Source organism: Chenopodium quinoa, unplaced genomic scaffold (genome assembly GCF_001683475.1).
Source record: "Chenopodium quinoa cultivar QQ74 unplaced genomic scaffold, ASM168347v1, whole genome shotgun sequence".
NCBI classification, from domain to species: Eukaryota; Viridiplantae; Streptophyta; class Magnoliopsida; order Caryophyllales; family Amaranthaceae; genus Chenopodium; species Chenopodium quinoa.
The window spans coordinates 645,561-667,108 of record NW_018743047.1 but is presented as its reverse complement, the minus strand read 5'-3'; the positions used below and the strand labels follow the sequence as shown (position 1 = coordinate 667,108).

Sequence of the window (21,548 nt, the reverse complement as noted above, 5' to 3'; positions counted from 1 at the left end):
AAATTTTTAGAGGGGGTACTCTCATCAATCCTCTTCATTGAAATCACCTCTCCAATACTTAAAATTTTATCCGTACATCTTTATCGTAATTCCATTGCATCAAAACTAGCCATAAAAACAGACAATATGCTGCAGTATCAATACTGAGCTAGCTGAACATTTCATTAAAAAATTTGACATTACAATCTGCATATTTTCCTTTCTTCCAATCCATTAATGCTGAAAGGGGAAGAAAGAGATTTCTCATGGTAATATAGCATCAACCAAAACTAATTGATACAAGCATACAACATACAGCAACAACATGCATTAAAACTAGCAAAGCAGAGTGACCTTGCCAACTCTGAAATCCACAATGATCCTGGAATCTGACTTTGATTCTTTGTTATTTGAACAAGGAGCACCGCGAGTCCATTTCTGCAAAACTGTCACCGGAGCTTGTCTTTGATTCACGTGGTCTGGATAGACGAATTCTTTGATTCAAAGTAAAAATCATTGAGTTTCGTTGCATCAGATATCATTTCACACGGCCCAGAATGGTTTCAAAGAGGCAACTTGATTGGCGCTGTTCTTACATGATTCTTTCTCACTTTCCTCAACATCATCATCATCATCATCATCCCCATATTCCATTAGCTTCACTAAAGTATCTGAAACGACCAAAAAAAAAAAAAAACATTATACTTTTATCGTTTTTCTCTATTTAAACATTCATAGCAGGAATTTTCTTCCCCCAGGTGGTAATTCATGAAAAAACAATTAAGCTCTGCAACAAAGGGTGTCCCTATCGTTCACTTTACTGACAGAGACTGGTGAATCAAACTTAGGCAAAGGTTTATGCATGCTCTTTGATGAAGGTGGTGGTGGCAGCATGCTCTTTGGTGGATTTTGTGACAGAAGCATGCTTCTTGAATCCAGGAAAGGTGTAGAACTATTCTTTGGAGGAGGAGGAGGAAGCATGCTCTTCAAAGAGGGAGGTGGAAGACTTGTATCTTTTTTACATGGGTCCTGAAGATCTGATTCCTGTAACAAATTGAAAATCAAAACAAATTTGTTTACGAGTATAAAATGGCAAAAACCCAATAAACAAAGCTAAAATTTGAGCTTAAATGATGTCATTGCTCTGTAAAAGTGTATCCATGCTTAACTTAATGAAGTCAAAATATTTTAATACTATAGTCCAGGAAGGCAGGAGGGGATAGCCTGAACTTGCAAGAAATTGAAGAAGTGTAGCAAGCAGAGGTCAACGGATATAGTCTAAATAAGAGATGGTGATGCAAGGGAGATAATAATTCAGCAAAAATAGAATAGCTTGGGATTTGTTTGTTTATCGCCCTTTGTTGCATATAGGGTCAGCAAAAAGAGAATAGGTTGTTCAGAATTTGTTGCATATTCATAAGGGTGATCAAAACCGAATTGTCAACAACCTATTCTCTTTTTAAAGAACTACACATGTAGCAACAGCAGAAATGAGGAAACGAAAAAAATTTATGGCAAACTTGAAGGCACTAGAAACTGAGCAATGAAAAAATTGGTGCAGCTAGGGCTGCTGCCAAAATGTTGTTCCAAAAGTGCAAAATAGAATGAGAGATGTGAAACTCTATGAATAGAGTCAAGAAGAATGAAAGTAGAAAAAAACACATATTAAAAGCCAACAATCAAAACGACTGATCCAATAGAACAAGGAGCAGAAGCACTTGAAGCCCTCATTAGATTTGCTCCCAACTGAAGCTGTAAATCCTGTGAAAACAGTCCATATCGGCCTATTAGCTGCATAGAAATCAGAGAAAATACCTGGAAATCTGGAATAATCAGTAGAAAAGGTTAGCCATCATGGAAAAGAAATAACTTTTCTAAATTAAAAATAATTGTGTATGTGTGTCCATGCATTTTGGATAGCTTAATTAAGGAATAATTACTACCTTTGTCACAACTTTACTGCCACATTGATAAACATGCATGTTAAGGGGAACCAAAAATGACCACTAGGAAATAATTACTATGTTTGTCACAATTTCACCACATTGATAAAAACATGCATACTTAACTGGAGTTATGCAATTATAATACAGAATAACAAAAATAAGAGAACATAAAATATTCCAAGTTGGTAAGAACAGTCAAGGTGAAACAAAGGGAGATAAAAGGATTGTCAATATAATAGGACATAGTTCAGGACACATCACAGTATGAGCTAATCATGACTACCAAGTTTTTTTATGAAGACTAACAAGTTATAGCAATGATGATACACAATCCACTCTAATAACCAAAATTTCGTTGGATTGTTAGTCAATCAAGAAAGCTATCTAGACTAAAATGATGCAAACTCAAACAATTGATGATAGTAGTAGTAGTAGTAGTATTAATAATAATAATAATAATAATAATAATAATAATAAATAATAATAATAATAATAATAATAATAAATAATAATAATAATAATAAAAAAAAAATAATAATAATAATAATAATAATAATAATAATAATAATAATAATAATAATAATAATAATAATAATAATAATAATAATAATAATAATAATAATAATAATAATAATAATAATAATTAATAATAATAATAATAATAATAATAAATAATAATAATAATAATAATAATAATAATAATAATAATAAAAAATAATAATAATAAAAATAATAATAATAATAATAATAATAATAATAATAAAAATAAAAATAATGCCTACTCTGGTATGCTTGTTAATGATATGTTAAAGATTTATGGTCAACATTATAAAACTGCAGCCATAAATATAGTTTTTTCGAGGATAATTCATTAGATTCCTATTAAAGCTAGACAATGAAAACTGATAGACCTTGACATCAAAGTGTAGTTATGAGCCTATGATACTTAAACTCTTCATTTCAGCTTGAGTATTTAAGTTGCATAAATGACACTCCAGACACATATAAACACTTTGACATTCAATTTTGTTCATAAAATATAAATTCCACTCAAGTATATGTGCATATGGACACTGCACATGTATACTATTCCAGATGATATGACCATAACAAAACACCAATATTCATGAGTGTTCCTATATCATCCTATAAAGAACTTTCCATGTCAGACTCTTGGATACATACTTAAGCTTTGACACCTAAATAAAAGTCTTTGCAACATAGAAGTGCTTCACTATTACTAGTATCATTTCACTATTACTTGTATCACGTATGAAGCCTGGCTCTGGATTGCATAGTGCTTGGGAAAATAGATACACAAAGTATATAGATAGTTCTCGGGATAAACCTTATATCACTGACAACCACCCAATTTCTCCCTCTTAAAAGGTGAAATGAGAAAACATAATTGTCACGAGATATTAAATCACTAGTGAAGGTATTGTATGATCTTCCATGATCAAGGCAACGTAAAGAATTCTTATTAAAGTTAGACCAGAACAGAATTCTGGTCAGAGGAGATCTCTTTTATGTTTACTTACTACAAAATATCTTTAAGTTCGTATTATTAAACAAGTAATGAAATTTTAGATGTGTAGAAAGTCCCCATTGACACAAGATTAACAAGATACCTCATGATAATGTCTTTCCTTACAAATTAGCGTTAAAGTGTAGTCAAAGTTCAGTAAGAAAAAAAAAATCAGACTAAAGCAGACTAGAAAGATTCATACCAGGCCAGGCAAAATTTGACAGATTCATATCAGACTTTTATAAATTCAAATCAGGTGAAGAGAGCATAAACACATGTGTCTAGTCCAGCTTCTTTGTGGGAATAAGTTGTAACTTTAGATATTCTTTCAGCCACCTCTATAGAGATTCTGTGCGAATCTTGCTCAATATTAACATCTGAATGCAACATTTTTCTCCGATTTATACCATTTGTGGACTTCAGCCCCATTGATCTCCTCTTCAGAAGAGTATCAATACCAAAAATTTAGGGCCAAGGACAAGCGTCAATTTCACACTTCAATGTCCTCTAGATTCAATTCATTCAAATCTATTGAATTCAACCATAACAAACAAGGCAGACAAAACATACCTTGGGGCTCTATATTCAGTGGGTGGGTCATATTTTCCAATATTTACTATTTTACAAAACAAAGCAGGTAAGATATAGAGAACACAGCTTTCTTCTCTATGTGAAAAACATGTTAAATTTAAAATGTTGATATTCTTCTTATCCTTACCCTCAACTGGAGTCCAGTCACTTTAACCCACTATAACTCAGGATAATGTTTTGTTTCTCAGCCCATACAAGAAAATTCATTGACATACTGTTCTCAATCAATTAATTATAGTGAAAATTCTTTGCATACAAACAAATTTAATAGAAAATATCTCACTCCAGCTGAACGAACCAAAAATTAGGGTACCTGTTGCCCTGTTGGGAGACAGCAACTCTATTTACAGCTGCAGGCAACTCTTTGAATTTCCGCTTACGCTTTTCTGACTCTGATAAGCTCTTTGACATCACCCTTGAGGTTGATGTAGCAGGATCAACTGTAGAGGAGACTGGTCCTGACTGTCTAATAGCTAATCCCACTTGCTGCAAAGGTGTGGCCTGCGGATATATTCCAGCATATGCACTGTAGCTAGTACAGGCCGTCAGTGGCTGGGAATAGGGAAGCCCATTTGTTTGGGCATGGCCAGGAGGAAGCAAGGCTCCATGTTGCACTACCTGCCCATAAGAAAAGGAAGTTGGAACCACTGCTCCAACCGAAGGAACAGCTACTCCTGGCATTGAAGTTGCAACAGAACTCAAGTTTGGTTGCATTTCAGTCCCTGAACTCTGAACGCCGACCAACAATTGTTGTGGGGGTGGAACAGCACCATAAACTTTGCATGATGAGACCCTGTACCACAAAACTGTACTTAAAACAATGTACACCACCAATTTTAATACCTAGAAAATAAATTAAACATATTGGAGTCCAACAACAAACAGGGAAGGCTGATGATAAGTTGACACGGATTGGTCCAATACAAACAATTAAAATCAATTAGCCACAATAAACACTATATGCAACACAAAAGAGGAAAAAAACTGCACCCGTCCTGCTATATCATGTCTCAGAAAATGCCGTTTAAATTTAATGATTATACAACGAAATTACTTTTCCAGTATTTACATAGAGAATAGTCTAACACAAAACCATATCAAAAAAAAATTCATATGTAAGAACTACCTATTTGCACCACACTCTCGACTGATTGTATCCAAAAGATTTTCCGCTAAAAGTTTTGCATCTTCAAGGCTCTTTTGATTGTTACTGGACAACAGTAAATGTAAAGGTTGCTGTCCCTCTAGAAGCATGAAAAACAAACGAAGTGAGACTCGCTCAAAATAAATAAATAAATGATACTGTCAAAAAAGGCAAAGAGATGCCTCTGAACAAAGTTGGAAAAATAAATAGATAAAAATAATGAGGTGGGTCCAAAAGGTTAAAAAAGAGGGGAATGGATACCTTCACCCTGAATGTTCCCAAGATACCCTGAACCACGCCCACGTAGTACAACTGTTGCTCCTGTTTCATTTATAATGTGATTTATATATTGATCCTGCAAGTACAAAAACCAACCACCACCAACAAAAAAAAAAATCTCTCCCAATGTATGGAGACATCAGGGAAAGCTCAGACATTAGAAACTCTCGCATAAATCATGCATAACAAGAAAATTAGAATATAATGTATTCATCAGAAGGTTGAGAAAAAAGAAACTAAATTGTTAACCAGAACTCTCAGATATCATCCAAAAGGAATCAAAAAGTTTTAGAATGATGGTTTGAGACAATTTCAAAAAACATGAAACCACTAGTAGTGATATCACTATTAACATTTTCAACAATGAGGCATGAAGTTGCAATGAATGAATAAATAAACTGATCTATAGATGAATTTATAATATTTTGGTTCAAGATGACCTATTAAATACGCACTTTTGGAAACAAATATTAAAATGTCAACAAAAAAAATATTTTTAAAAAAAAAACAACCAAAATTAAAGTTTAGGTAACACTTCCCATTAACAATTTTTCGCCAAATTTATCAAGGGACCCACTAAATCATTTCCCTCCAAGGGCTCTAACTACCTATGAATTACTAAATCAAACCGCTCGTATTTAAAACGTCTTCCTTCTTCCCTTAGATACAAACACAAACACAAAACTAATTCAAGCTACCAAAAATTTTAAAGATTGATTGATTTCTTTACCAATAGGCATGATTCTTCAATAATGTATCCATAATCATGAATATAGATATTAGGGTTTATTTCGTTTATATACAGTTGTGGCTCACCCAATTTTAAAAATTAGGGTTTTCAAGTAGGGGATTAGAGTTCTTCAATAGACTTAGAGGTTTTCATTTAGGGGATTTAGAGTTACCATTGAAGGGTTTTTCTTCGCTTAACAATAAAATAGTTTTGAAGAAAAAGTTGTTCAAGGGATTCGATTTCACTTTCTTAATAAAAAATGAAAAAAAATTAAAAAAAAAAGTTGAAAATAAGGGAATTCAATAAGAAAAAAATGACATTGAAGGAGACAAAAATAAGATGGGTAGAATTGACTTTTCACATGCCAGAAATCGAAAGAAAGAAAAAAATAGCAGGGCCCTAGTTGGAACCACTTGTAAATAGTGCAACCCAAACTTTTTGAGATTTTTGGGCAGCTTATCATTACATAAAAAATTAATAATGATAATTAAAAGGTAGTTTATTACAAGAGTGTATAATTTAATTGGTAGTTTCTACCAAAAAGATCCAACTTTATTTGCACTATTTGAATATCAAATTTAGGATGGAGAAGCCAAGATAGTTTTAGTTCTTTCAATATTAATGTACATTAGTAAGAAGGCAGATGTAAGATGCGAAATTGACTCACATTTGGACCACGTATCCTTGCAACCATGTTTAGTGATGGATCTGCATCAAAGCCCAAATAGATACATGTGCTAAATGGCTGAGATACCTGATTACGATAAACAAAAACTTAGCTTTGGATAAATTCAACAAAAAAATTTGAAATTCTGGAACAGTTTATGCCTGCACAAGATCTAGAACTGGCAAGCAAGTTTCGAACCTGTTTCAGCATATCCTCAACCATGGCAGCCGCACGATCTACTGCAAGGATTCGTTCTGATGTCTCTTTCAACTGCAATAAAGTCCACACTTAATACTCGGATAACATAATTCTGTCATAACAGAGGCATTTTTACAGATCCTTCCTTTAATTTCCACCCCTTCCCCCTATCCTCCTCCTCTGAAGCATTTAAAAAGTACTATATATAGAAGTGTGCCAGACGGATGTTATCTTTATAATGCATCAACTGATAAATCTCTAAAAAAACACATCAACTTGTTTTTCTTAATCAAATTACAAAAAAGAATATTGTAGATTTTCCATGATTAGCAAATCACTAAGGATAACTTGTATCAGAATCATAAGAATCTGTGAACAAGATGCTTTCCTTAGTTGGTAATCAAATCTCAAAGGTATTCTAGTGCATTATTTACAGGTCCTAAACTGGCAAGATCAATTAACTTCTATTCTCCTTGTTCCAGAAATAGATGAATCGAAGTTAAGTTTTCAATTATTGAAATTTGAAATATTTGCATCCACTGTGTGAGGCAGGATAGTAAATTTAGCAACCATAGTACTTGAATCAAAATCCTTTCTTTTATCCGGCCCAACAATGAAACAGAAAAAAAAAGGACATAAAATAGGTTATATATGTCTGTAACATAGGGCAGCTAAGCTTGACCAAGGGGGTAGACTCAGCTCAGCTCAACACATGATTGGCCATGCTCGACTTGATCTCAAACTAGTCGAGCTGAAAATTCTAAGGTACGCTGACTATTCATCAATAATTCATTACATATTTGCATGATACTAGATTGATTTAAAGGACTGCTTTGATCGGGGAAAATCAAGAAAAGGTAAAGGTAGTTCATCCAAGGGGGCATAAGACATAGGGTAATCAGAAAAGGGAAAGGGAATTAACAAGGCATATTCCCGTCGTTGTTGTTTGTAATGCCACTTTAGTCACTCTCTTTACCCTCTCCATACCCCCAAAGTCCTCTAATTTGATTCCCCACTCCCCATGGTATTTCCATTCCCTTTCTTAAACCACCACACCACCACCGCACGCCATACCATGCCACTTTCATCCACGCCGTCCAGCCTAGGGATGGCAGTGGGGCGGGTCAAATGGGAGACCCGCCCCAATGGGGCGGGTATGGAGGGAGGTTTGGCGGGTGACGGGGCGGGGATGGGTCCAAAACTTAAACCCGCCACGGGTGGTGGGGCGGGTATGGAGGTTGTAGCAGACCCGCTCCAAACCCGCCCCGCCCCGCCTAATACCCACCCCCAGAAGAATCTAGAGTATACTTATGAAAGGCCCAACACCCAAATGCCCAAATACCCAAGTCATAAACCTAAATTTTCATTTCCTCTACGGCCGCCATCTTCAGTTCTTCACTCTCTTTCAGTCTTTCATTTCCTCAAGACCTCACAAGTCAACACTCCCTGCCTCACTCATTCATCTTCTTCCTCGCGAGTCGCGACCTTCCCTCAATCACCATTGTTGTCCAGTTCATCTTGACATCTTCTTTCCCAAGGTATTTATCTTGATTCTTTATTATTTTCGTATTTAATTATTTTGATTTTCTGATTGATTTTGAATTCTTATTTATTAATGGAACAAATTCATCTAGATCTATTAAAGAATCAACTCTTTGTAATTTTAATTGTCGATTTTATATTGATGTTGCATTTTTTTTATTTAAGAGGTTAAGATCTGATGATTAGTATGATTATATTAGACAAATTATTATACCCACTAAATCACTATTTAAATTTTATTTCGTATGTATTAGTACTCAATTATAGGAATGTATGAATTTGAGAAATGCTGAAATAAATTTACCAATTAGAATGAGGAACCTAATTAAGAATTAAAAAACAAGTTTTGTACAAAGTTAGTAAACACAGTAGATTTTTAGCTTGTGAAAAATCAGTAGGTTAGTTCAAATAAATTGTTATAATTAATGTATTCATGTGATTATTTGGTGGAATAAATAATAATGAAAGCATGAATAATGTCACTAAGTCAGACATTGTTTTGTAGTGCTTATGGTGGTGGTTACAGTAGACATTCGCATATAATTAGTCTAAGTTAAGGATTATTTATTTTACTCATATATATATATTCCATTGTTTCAAGGAGTAATGACATCAAACGGTGGAAATGGTGTCCCCAATATCTCTAAGCCATCAACATCTGCAAGCTGTACTCCGATTGAAGTAGATGATGATGATGATGTCGAAGAAAGTCCAAATGTTAATCCTTCTAGTGATCCTTCTGTTCTTCCTCTAACCAGCAGACACACATCTTCTGTTTGGTCTAATTTCAAGAGGAAGCGAGTAGGGGATGCAATAAAGGCAGAGTGCAACTATTGCTTAAAATTGCTTGCTGGTGGGGCAAAATCAGATACAAGTCATTTGAAAGATCATACAAAGATTTGTCCTAAAAGAAAGTGTGTTGATATTCGACAAACTAAGTTGTTTGGCTCAAAGGCTAATCCTAATGATAAAGAAGACACAATGACATTAACACCATATGAATTCCGCAAAGAGGATGGAAGAAGAGATTTAGCAGAGATGATAATTCTTCATGAATACCCTCTTAGCATGGTGGAGCACTTTGGTTTTAGAAAGTATTCCTCCACACTTCAACCCGGATTCAAAGCACCATCTCGCAACACAACTAAGGACATATTGAAAAGATATGAGATAGAGAAGGAAAATGTCATTGTAATGGTGAGGAAAGCAAAGAGTAGGATTGCTTTGACTACGGATATGTGGACATCTAGCAACCAAAAAAAAGGTTATATGGCTGTAACAGCTCATTTTATCGACAATTTTTGGAAATTACAAAGTCGTATCATAAGGTATTTACTCTTTTAAAACCCTCCTATTATTGTGTATGCTAGTTTTTTTTAATTACATTATCATTTATGTGGCTGTAAAATACATATTTATTATTCTGGTTTTGTACTTTTTGAGTTGCATTATGCTACATTATAATAATTGTGATCTAGTTATTATGATTTTCCTTGATTTAGTGTCTTATAATGTGACACATTTGGTAGGTTTTGTCATGTCCCAGCCCCTCATACAGCAGAAGTATTAGCAGATGCATTAAAAGAATGCATTCACTCTTGGAACCTTGATCTTAAATTGTCTGCCATAACTGTTGATAATTGCACCACTAACGATGCAATGATGGATATCTTGCTTGGAGACTTTCCTTATGGTTCACTTATTCTGCATGGTCATTTTTTCCACATGCGTTGTTGTGCTCATATATTAAATTTGATCGTTCAAGAAGGTTTAAGTGTTGTGGTTTCTGATGGTATTCTAAGAATTAGAGATAGTGTTTCATTTTGGACAGCTTCTCCTAAAAGGGTCCAAAAATTTGAACAAGTGGCTAGACAATTAGTTCCGGACTGTAAAAGAAAGTTAGTACTTGACTGTAAGACTAGGTGGAACTCGACTTATGAAATGCTTATCATTGCTATCAAGTATAGAGAGGTGTTTGTTGTTTTAGGTGCTAGAGATCATTTGTATAAAAATCCACCACTTTCGGAGGATTGGATCAAGGTGGAAAAAATATGTGAAAAATTGGAAGTGTTTAGTAATCTTACTCATGACTTTTCTGCATCAAAGTATCCAACTGCAAACATTTATTTTCCAAAGGTGTGTGCTCTTAAACTTGCTTTAAGTAGTTGGCTTTCATCTCCTTATGACTATGTGAGAGTTATGGCACAAGTAATGCTTGAAAAATATGACAAGTATTGGATTGGTGTCAATGCTCTAATGGGAGTGGCAACAATACTTGACTCGAGATATAAGATGGCTCTTATTCGTTTTTATTTTGGGAAAATATATGATGCTTTGAATGTTGATAAGGAGGTTGAAAAAATTAGCAATCTGTTAAATAAATTGGTTGTTGAATATTGGTCTAAAAATGGGAGAACTCAAGCTTCTAGTAGTCACCCGAAGTCATCAGGTCATATGAGTGGAAAGGTTCAAGGAGATGCTTACATGCAAGAATTTGCTGAGTTTATGCAGCAAGATAAAAGTAAAAGCAATGAAAAATCAGAATTAGAGAAGTATTTAAGTGATGAAAATGTCCCTCTTGATGATGATTTTGATATTTTAAATTGGTGGAAGACAAATGGGAGCACATATCCTATCCTTCAACAAATAGCAAAGGATATCATGTCCATTCCCGTTTCCACAGCCCCATCCGAATCTGCTTTTAGTACTAGTGGAAGAGTTCTTGATCCATATCGTAGTCGACTTTTACCGGAAACAGTAGAAGCTTTGATGTGCACTCAAAATTGGATTTGGTCCAATTATAAAGGTAATTATTTATCGTATTAAATTTTCTAATTGTATAATATATGAAAATTACTAATATGAGCTATACATATTTATTTTGTAGGTGAGTTGAAGGAAGTGCAGCATCAATGGTTGGAGGAAATAGAAGATGGAAGTGATACCGAAGTAACCGGAGTGATCGATTAATTTTCATGCGTTTAGAATTTTATAACTTTGTATAATTTAATGGACTTGGATTTGTGAATTTTTCTAAGTACGAAACTGTATAATTAATGAGTTTGTAATTTTCTGGTGGACTTTGTAATGTTATTATTGTTGTCAGTGTGATTTTATTTCCATTTTACAACAGGTTTGGGGCGGATTTGGGGCGGGTTTGGGGTGGGTATGGATATCCAAGCAGGTGGCGGGGCGGGGATGGATCCTACAATGTACCCGGCGGGGCGGGTATGGATTGTGGGTATTGGACCCGCCACGGGTGGTGGGGCGGGGATGGGTACAAAATTTTTAGGCGGGTACGGGTGTGGAGGTGCCATCCTCCGCATCCGACCCGCCCCGTTGCCATCCCTAGTCCAGCCATTGTCATCCTCACCGGCACCACCCCGCAACCACCACCTTTACCCACTCGATAATCATCCTGAAACCAATCCACCCACCCAAAACCACCCCACCTTCCAAAACCCATACTCCACCGTCCCAAAACCATACACCACCACCCAAAAGCCACCCTTCCCCAAAAGCAACCCCTGCCCAAAAAAAAATAATTATCCCACCTTGAAAGCCCACTGATACCCACTCATAACCACCAACACCCATCAAAAACCCACAACCTAGAAAATCGAAAAGAGATACCAAGACTATTAATGAAAAACATATCTACTGATATCATCCATTATGGTTTTATATGGTCAAATTCGACCTTCAAAACCTTAGAATCTAGTGTTTTCATGGTCAAATTTGACCTTCAAAACCTAAAAGATAACAATGGCGTGATAAAATAATTAGAGAAGGAGAGCGGCAATTGCAAGGAGTGTGGCGACAACAGTGGTAAGGAGGGGAAGTGGTGTGGGTGGAGGGTGGTGATGACTCCATGAGAGTGAGTATGGAAAATGGCGTAGCAAGGATGAGAGAAAGAAGATATGAGATACCAAACAACATCCTATATCAAGGTAAGTTACATTCTATTCTTCTTTCTCTTTCTTTAACTCATTCCCTTTCCCCTAAATGAATAAAACGACCATAAATCCCTTTCAAGCTGTTTTGTTAGCTAATTTTGAAAATCCCTTACCCCAATTTCCTATTTTAATTCTCGTCCGCATCAAGGCCTAAGAGTAATCCCATTATCCTCTACCCTTCATGCACTCCACCACCACCCAACCACCGGTCCACAAAACCTATAACCTAAACATGCTTCGGAACCCAACCCACATCCAACCGAGATTCCTTAACTTAACCACCACCATACTTCAAATCCCGACCTCCACGACCTACACCAATACCCATTGGGATCTCCAACCAAAAACAAAGGGTCAACCCACCATCAATAGTTACCAACCAACATCTCCATTTGAACTTTGATGAATTTATCCAACAGCCAAAGTTGAAGGTCTAGGATTAAATCCACACATAACATGCAAGGATGACTAAAAAGAAGAAAATTATTGTATTCCCTTTTTCTAAGAGCATAATAGTAGAGCATGTATATGTATTGCTTTAATATAATTACTTAATAAAGATTGGACTTTTACTACTTCCCTAAAATTGCTACATCAAATAAAATTAAAATTTTCATGAATAATATTGTTACTTATTAACATTTATAATTTTGTTGAGGCTAATCACAAGCTTTTAGAGCTCAAGCTTGCTCAACTTCGCTCGTTTGCTGACCCATGCTTGAGCCAAGCAATGGAATCGTTTATGAGTCAGCCTAACTCAATATCACCCTACTTTCTACACACTACCAGTTTACATATATGGATTTTTTTTTTTTTTTTTTGAAAGAACATATATGGATTAATGAGCATGAAATGACATTTTCTATTTTATCTAGCCATTTCATTCCATCAAAAAAAAAAAAGTAAACAATACAAGCCAATACAGTTAAGGGGAAAAAGAGGGAGATAATCAGGGGCACTTAACATACATGAGCTCCAGCAGATACGTGAAGGTAAAGTGGTTTATCACCATCTGGTACTGCATTGGGTGGTTGATACTTGCCCCTGGAGAATAAGTCATCATCACAAACAAGATATGGAAAGGAGAAGATATAACACGAACAATAATCAGTAAGGCTTTCAAGAGCCTCCAAGAACAGACTAACCTAGTTATTACGACTGCACCAGTACACTTTTGAATCTGCACTTGTAAACCAAACCATGCATGAGTCTCCTTGTAAAGTTATAATACTTATATCAAACGATGTTTACACTGCAGCCAGCATATAATGCTTCCAAGTTGGTACCCCTTACTTTAGGATGTGGGTATTTTGAAACAAAAAAATAACAATATTTCCATCTGAAATGCGGAAAAAAAAATAACAATATTAGTAATATTAATAGCATTGGTCTAGGGGAATTCACCTCTTCCTGTGTCAGACGTTTTGTCAGCTTGTAACGCATAGCTGGATCTGCATCATTTATAACAATTTCTCTTGCAATTATGAGATCATCCTGAATCTTCGGCTATAATGCCAGAATGATACTTATAGATAAGTAAATGAAATAAATCAAGAAAATCCTGAACTAGTGTAAAACATTGGAAAATTGGTCAATTGGACAACCACTTAACAAAGGTATTATATTGCCCTCCAAAAAAAAAGAGAAGCAGTTTCATCAAATACACATGATGCACAAATACATTGCTCACCCAAAAACCATGGATGCAGACACTCACATCAGATAACCCATCTTCTTTTCATTAAGACAGCCAAAAGAAATCATCACCATTCACAGCCACACAAGGTAGATAAATCACAAAATTATTGATATGCATACAGACTTTCACTTCAATAAAAAAAATACCAGTAAGTATAAAAGATTACAAGAGTTACATCAAGTACCACTATACCTAAAAATATAGAGGATAACATAAATCTATAGTTCTAAGGCAAGACAGCCACACAGCTCACCTCAATCAGTTTTTGGACCACAGCAGCAGCTTGTTGTTGAACAGAAGCCTGGATATTAACATAAGAAGCTTTCGTGGAACTGGTTGAAGCAGCACACGAAGCTGAAGCCGCTCCTGGAAGAGATATACCAGAGCATCCTACAGTGTTCATGGGTAGCATTCCAGGTAAAACTCCACAAGAGACAAAAGATTCGTCAGGCTGATCCCACCTCCTCTTCTTTCTGCAACAATAGTAGAACATTGTTGCAAAAAATAAAAGAAAAAAGAAAAATTACAGTATAATGCTATACATAAAGTCTTAGAGGGATAAAGGTGTTGCAGCAAGAGCAAACTTTTTACAATGATAAAACTTCATACACTAATCATTAGGGGTAAAAAGTGACAGCAGTAGCAGTCACAGTGTCGCAGAAACAGCACCTCACGAGTGTTAAATCAGTATTTGCAGCCATCAAAGTGTTAACTGAACTGCAAGTGTTGTGATTCTATACTAACACCTTTTCTTGTTATTTTAAGATGGGGGATAAAAATTGAAAGAGTATCTACCTTACAATAACAGATTATAACAACTAATGCAGTGACATCAATGAAGAGAGAAATTTGGATAATGGACCAAGAGTCAACTAACATCAATCCCATTCTGCCTCTAAAATTATGAAGCACAACCATCCTCCTAACTACCTTCTCAACCATTGAATAGACCAAGGAGATAGGAGAGCTTAACCTCATTTGCAAAACTTTCTTAACACCAAAAAAGATAAACCTTTACTGATAATGTAGTGCCAAAATGGCAAAACCTCCCTGTTTGACAGTATCTTCTATAAGAACTTAGCAAATCAACATTAGCTGCATCCATGCATAATGAAGATGTATTCACTATCCAAAAAATCAGACTCGTTCTCAGGAAGATGATCTCACTTAAAACAAAATAAACCACTCGACAACCTCTCACAAGTCATATACTCATATTGATCATACCCTAAGCCAATTTCGATACTCCCTCCTATTATGAATCTTGACAATATCATTCTGGATAGTGAATATCCTTATGCCACGGAATGAAGCTATAGAATTACACTCGGTTTTTGGCAACTACCTACTTTGATTGACTACAATGGGTAAACACTACGAAGTATTCGATTCAATCAATTTACTTGTGCTCTATAAAGCCAAGGTCAGAACTATAGTCGGACGTTATATACTGGTACCCAACAACATACAATGGTTTTAGTAACAAAACTTACATTGCACTTTAGGGTCTATAACCCATAAAAGTAATAGCTTCCAATAACCAACAATCATCCACAAAAATTATAATTTACAGTTCATAAAAATTTTACAGATTACACACCTTAATTCATAAAAATTGCTAAAAAATCATCAAAAAGAAAAATAAACTCATGGTCAAACACCCAATTGCAAGTTAATTACTTCGCATTCAACCACAATCCTCATCCAAAAAAATAGAAATCGAAAAATAACAACATAGATCCATTTATGCAACAATAACAAGAAGAAAAAAGTGAGAATTAAAGAAGTTAGATAACACAATAATTTGAGTTAGAATTCTCAAAATTGGAATTGGAAAACAAATTAGGAGAATAATATGAATTGGTGAAAATTGGAAATTAGAGAATTAAGTGAAAAGTATAAACCTTTGCTTGGAGATTGAACGTTGATTTTCTGCAACGCAATTCTGTGTCATAGTTTTTGGCTCGTTGATTTTGGTCGCCGGTGAAGAACAAACGGTGGACTGGAGGAGAGGTGTTGAAGGGATGTTCGTCATTTTCTGTCTTCCAATCTTCTATTTTTTAAAGAAAAAATGGAAAGGCGAGAAAAAATTCTCTCTACAGAGGAAGAAGACCAAATGAGACGCTCGAATGAAAAATTCAAAAGAACACCGGGAAATTCACCGGAGACTCAGCCAGACCCTAGTCATGGAGGTCAGGACACTAAGATGGGCACGTGTGTTGAGGAAACGAGGGAGGAATCCTCCCAATTTCGTCAGAAAGTTGCACATAGCAACATGGCCAAAAGGAACGGGGGAGAAAGAGCGCTTTTCTCATCCTCTGACAGTCATGGTGGAGACGATGAATCGGATGACGCCTTGCCGCTTGATTGTGATTCAGATGATGAATCGTGCCCTAATATTTTGCTCACGAAAGAGGAGAAACAGAGACTACGAAAGCCGTGGCAAAATGCCTTGATTATCAAATTATTTGAGAAAAAGTTGAGCTACGAAGTGCTTATGAAGAGATTGACAATAAAATGGAGTCTAAAGGGAGAATTATCTCTTACGGATTTAGGGTTAGCTTATTATATTGCAAGATTTACCAATATGGAAGACTATCATTTTGTCTTGACTCAAGGTCCTTGGCTAATTGGGGATAGTTATTTAACAATCCGCAAATGGGTGCCTAACTTCGTGGCCGATGAAGCACCTATCAAATTCCTCACAGCATGGGTTAGGATCCCTCAATTGTCGATTGAGTACTTTGATAAGCAATTTTGGCATAAGATAGGCTCAAAAATTGGGAAAGTCATTAGTATTGATAGGAATACGGAGGCTATGAGTCGAGGTCAATATATTCGATTCAGCATCGAAGTTGATCTGTCAAAACCATTGTTGTCCAAATTTCGGCTTAATGGAAGAGTGTGGCGAATTTAGTACGAAGGACTAAAGCAAATCTGCTTTAGATGTGGTAAATTAGGTCATAAGGAACCTGAGTGTGATATGGAAATTGTTCTTGGAGAGGATGGGGAGAAATCTCTACGGAAAAAAGAGTTGCAAGTTCAGCAACCAGTGAACAAAGCTAGGCCAGAAGATCATGATCAGTTTGGTTCATGGATGCTGGTCCAGAGGAATACAAGGAAGTATAATCCTAAAAATAAGTCCAATGCTCAGATGCACCAAGGTGAAAAGTCGAAAGGTCCGAACGAGGGTAAGGGAAACAGCAGCATCCCTATGACGGACGTAGAAGTCCCAAAACCGAAGCAGAAGGCTCAACAACTTTGGAAACAAGTAGAAAATGCGAAGCATGGTAAGAATTCGGTTTCAAGATTCATTGTATTGGAACAGGATCAGGATATGGAAATGACTGATTTAGTCAATGGTCAAGATAATCGAACCAAAGAAGTGGAGGTTGTTTCCTCAGATAACTCTCAAATAGAAAAGGAAGCAGTGAATTTAGGAGATGACAATGATTCTGTTAAGGAGGATAATAACTCATCTAAGGTAACTCAGAATGGGATGGATATTGATATGGAAGGTCAAGCAACTGTTGACTTGGGTATTTCTTTGAGAAATCTGGAAGGGAATAAAAAAGATTTATTTTGGGAGCAAAATAACGGAAAAGATAAAAAGAAATCTGATAAATCTTTTAATGTGGAGAAAGAGGGGATGCGTAGCAACCCTGAACTTGATAAGGAAAATATTGATCCTTTTCTTAAAAGAGATTTATATGGAAAAGATTTTATTTCACCCAAGGGAGGAGTGATCATACAATCGATACCAATTGCAACTAGTACCCCTTCTGCCTTGCGAGAAAAGAACCATTCAGAAAAGCTTTCCTTTGATAATGAATCGGCTTCTAAACATGGGGATCCCCCGGATCCCAATCTCTTTAGAAATGCGAGTTCCCCCGTCATACACAGCATTCGTGGATTATCCAATGGAGGGACCAACTCTGATTTCAGTCCACCCGGTGGCAAACAAAGTGAATCTGGAAGTGAATTCATTCCTACCTCCCCAACACAACCCACCGGAGATGTTGGCCATGGTAGAAATTCCCATGAGAACGAGAGGGCCAATGTATGCATTGAGGGATGCGTACATGGACCTTCTGCCTAATATTCCTCTGAATATGTATGACCGTTTCCCTATATTCCAAGGTTTTAATATGTCAATAAAAATTATGGTGTGGAATGTGCAAGGAGCGGGAAATAAATTAGCTTCAATTAGGGAGTTAATTAGAATAAATGATCCTACAGTCCTGGCTTTGGTAGAAACTCATCTCAGTGGAGACCAAGCTCAAAAAGTGTGTGACAAAATTGGTTTTTCAGGCCAAACTATAGTGGATGCTCAGGGTTTTAGTGGGGGGATATGGTTGTTCTGGAGAGAGGAAGTAGTGTCAATTACTGTGTTAGACAATCATACCCAACATATTACTGTTGAAATTGAAAAAAGAGGGGAGGAGCCTTGGATGTTTTCTGCGATTTATGCTAGCCCAGATTCCACCTTAAGGAAAGAACTTTGGAATGATTTGGAGAGAATAGGAAGTTCTGCCAATGGACCATGGCTTTTAGCTGGTGATTTTAATGACACTGTGGCTCTCTCTTAGAGAGGCATGGTATGGGAGGCTCAGAAATGCAAAGAAGGTGCAAAAATTTCTCTGATTGGATTGATGATAATGGGCTAATTGATCTAGGATGTTCGGGCCCAGCACATACATGGTTTAGGGGTCTTAACCCGAGTACCTTTAAGTCTGCTCGCCTTGATAGAGGACTAGTAAATGAAGATTGGCGCTTAAGATTTGCTGAAGGAGCAGTGAGAAACCTCCCAAGATTGACCTCGGATCATTGCCCTATCTTGGTAAGCACAAATGGTTTCGCCCCAATTCCGACTTCTTTGAAGCCTTTTAGATTTCAGGCTGCTTGGCTATGCCATGAGAAATTTGAAAATTTTATCGAAGGTAATTGGGATAAAGACAAGCAACTGGTACCTTTTCTAAAGGAATTTGCAATAAAATTGAGTGAATGGAATAAGTCAGTGTTTCACAATATTTTTAGAAAGAAGGCAGAATTGTGGGCTCGATTAGAGGGAATTCAAAAATCTCTTGCTAGTGGAGGGCCTCTACATCTCATGAAACTAGAGGGAAAATTGAGGAAGGAGACGAATTATGTTCTCGAACAGGAAGAATGGTTGTGGTTCCAAAAGTCTCGTGCAGCTGGAATTTGTGATGGAGACAAGAATACTAGATATTTTCATCTGTCCACTATCATCAGAAGAAAAAGAAATCGCATAGAAACTCTTATGGATGAAAGGGGGGAATGGATTACCGAACTTGATCAGGTAAAAGAATTAGTTCTCAACTACTGGAAAAATCTGTTCACAGAGGAATCATGTCAAGGAAACCAAACTGAGCTTTTGCGTGACTATTTTCCTCCTATTGGGGAATCGAATTGGGAGACTATCAACCGTCCTTTTGCGGATTGTGAAGTTGTAGCTTCCCTTCAAGATATGGAACCTTATAAGGCCCCGGGACCAGACTGTTTTCAGCCGCTATTTTTCCAAAAATTTTGGAAAATTGTGAAACCAAATGTAATTAATTTGGTGTTAGATGTGCTGAGTGGTAAGTATTTCCCAGAAGGCTTCAACGATGCGTTCTTAGTTCTCATCCCGAAGATGGAAGTTCCAGAAAAGGCTAATCACTTTCGCCCAATTGGTTTGTGTAATATTACCTACAAAATTGTGACAAAAGTGATTGTTAATAGGCTCAAACCAATTTTGCCCACTCTTATTTCCCCGACGCAATGTAGCTTTGTACCTAATAGACAAATTACGGATAATATTATTATTGTCCAAGAGAAGTTGCATACGATGCGGAGAAAGCAAGGAAAAGTGGGTTACATGGCTGTTAAAATTGATTTTGAGAAAGCTTATGACCGTCTTCGTTGGGCATTCATCAAGGAGTCGCTTTTGGAACTACGGCTACCAAAATTAATTGTGGATATTGTCATGTTATGCATTACCTCGGCAAAATTAAGCATCCTTTGGAATGGAGAATCTACTGCACAGTTTGCTCCATCACGAGGAATCCGTCAAGGGGATCCTTTATCTCCGTACCTATATGTGATATGCATGGAAAGACTTGCTCATCTTATTGACAGAGAGGTGGCATTAGGAGATTGGAGACCAGTAAGAGCCAGTCGAGGAGGCCCTCCAATTACTAATCTTGCCTTTGCGGACGACTTAATCCTATTTTGTGAAGCAAGTGAGCATCAAGCATCAATAATGAAACAATGCCTCGATAAATTTTTCCAGGCCTCGGGTAGTAAATTCAGTGTTGAAAAATCGAGGATTTACTTCTCCCCTAATACCAATCTCAATGTGCGAGACAGTGTATGCAATGTATTAGGTATGGCGAGTACGGAGGACTTTGGGAAGTACTTGGGTGTGCCTACATTGAATGGTCGAGTTACAAAAGCTACATACCAATACCTTGTTGATAAGGTAGATGCCAAACTTGGCGGTTGGAAGGCTAAAACTTTGTCTATTGCTGGTCGTACTACTCTTGCACAAGCCTCCCTGAATTCTATCCCCACTTACACAATGCAATCTGCAAAAATTCCAAAAGGGGTGTGCGACACCATTGACAAAAAGGCTAGAGGGTTTATTTGGGGCAGCACGGAAGAGAAGAGAAAAATGCATTTAGTTGCCTGGGATGCTATTACTCAACCAAGGAGCGAAGGTGGGCTGGTATTCGCTCAATGCGCCAGTCGAATGCTGCATTTATGGTCAAATTGGGTTGGAGAGTTTTAACAGAGGCAAATTCTTTATGGTCGAGGATTCTGCGCCACAAATATTGCAAGGGACGTTGTGATATAGATATGTTCAAACAAAGAAGCGATGCATCGAATGTTTGGAAAGGTATCATGGAAAATATTGATGTTTTACGCAAAGGGGTGCAAGTAGATGTTGGTAATGGCAAAGGTACTAAGTTCTGGCAACATCCTAGGGCTATTACGAAGCCTTTAATTGAGATAACTACTATCCAGCCTCCGGCTGATGTCCTGGATTATAAAGTGCATGATATGTGGGACATGAATCGAGGGTGGAAGATTGAGCTCTTTTCTGATTTCTTACCAAGTGAGGTATTGAATGCTATCCAAGCATACGAGTTGCAGGAGGATGAAGATGCAATTGATAGCATTTATTGGAAGGGCACTCCATTAGGTGGATTTAGTATTAAATCTGCTATGAATATCCTCAAAAATGAAGATGAGCTCGAAGTCAACAAGAACCCACATTGGAAGGTAAT

General features: G+C 36.6%; 2 protein-coding genes across 4 annotated transcripts; one reads left to right on the top strand and one right to left on the bottom strand.

Moving 5' to 3' along the window:
- Nucleotides 1-112: 112 nt before the first annotated feature.
- Nucleotides 113-16,759, bottom strand: LOC110730668 (protein RIK-like). 3 transcript variants are annotated; one of them, XR_002513121.1, is made up of 12 exons: nt 16,164-16,759; nt 14,513-14,732; nt 13,965-14,066; nt 13,706-13,740; nt 13,529-13,604; nt 7,063-7,134; nt 6,865-6,951; nt 5,450-5,543; nt 5,171-5,288; nt 4,358-4,837; nt 805-1,802; nt 113-650 (listed from the first exon to the last, which is right to left on the bottom strand). XR_002513121.1 is itself a non-coding variant. In XM_021910489.1 (11 exons), exons 1-11 carry the CDS (start codon nt 16,292-16,294, stop codon nt 1,613-1,615), a joined length of 1,605 nt encoding a protein of 534 aa, XP_021766181.1. In that variant the 5' UTR covers nt 16,295-16,759; the 3' UTR covers nt 113-1,612. The 3 variants fall into 3 exon arrangements, 2 of the variants coding, with proteins under 2 accessions (XP_021766181.1, XP_021766182.1); XM_021910489.1 differs by having other exon boundaries at nt 113-1,802; XM_021910490.1 differs by having other exon boundaries at nt 113-1,740; nt 16,164-16,758.
- Nucleotides 16,331-17,176, top strand: LOC110730716. The gene has a single exon (XM_021910539.1). The coding sequence runs from the start codon at nt 16,331-16,333 to the stop codon at nt 17,174-17,176; it is 846 nt and encodes a 281-aa protein (XP_021766231.1).
- The last annotated feature ends 4,372 nt before the right edge of the window (nt 17,177-21,548 follow it).

Bases quoted from the DNA above. Each gene is read 5' to 3' on its own strand.
- LOC110730668 (XM_021910489.1), bottom strand. From the start codon at position 16,294: ATGACGAACATCCCTTCAACACCTCTCCTCCAGTCCACCGTTTGTTCT. The intron at 13,605-13,705 runs GTTAGTCTGTTC...CTTATTCTCCAG, and splicing joins GGTGCAGTCGTAATAACTAG to GGGCAAGTATCAACCACCCA. The intron at 5,289-5,449 runs GTATCCATTCCC...TCATGCTTCTAG, and splicing joins TGGGAACATTCAGGGTGAAG to AGGGACAGCAACCTTTACAT.
- LOC110730716 (XM_021910539.1), top strand. From the start codon at position 16,331: ATGGAAAGGCGAGAAAAAATTCTCTCTACAGAGGAAGAAGACCAAATG.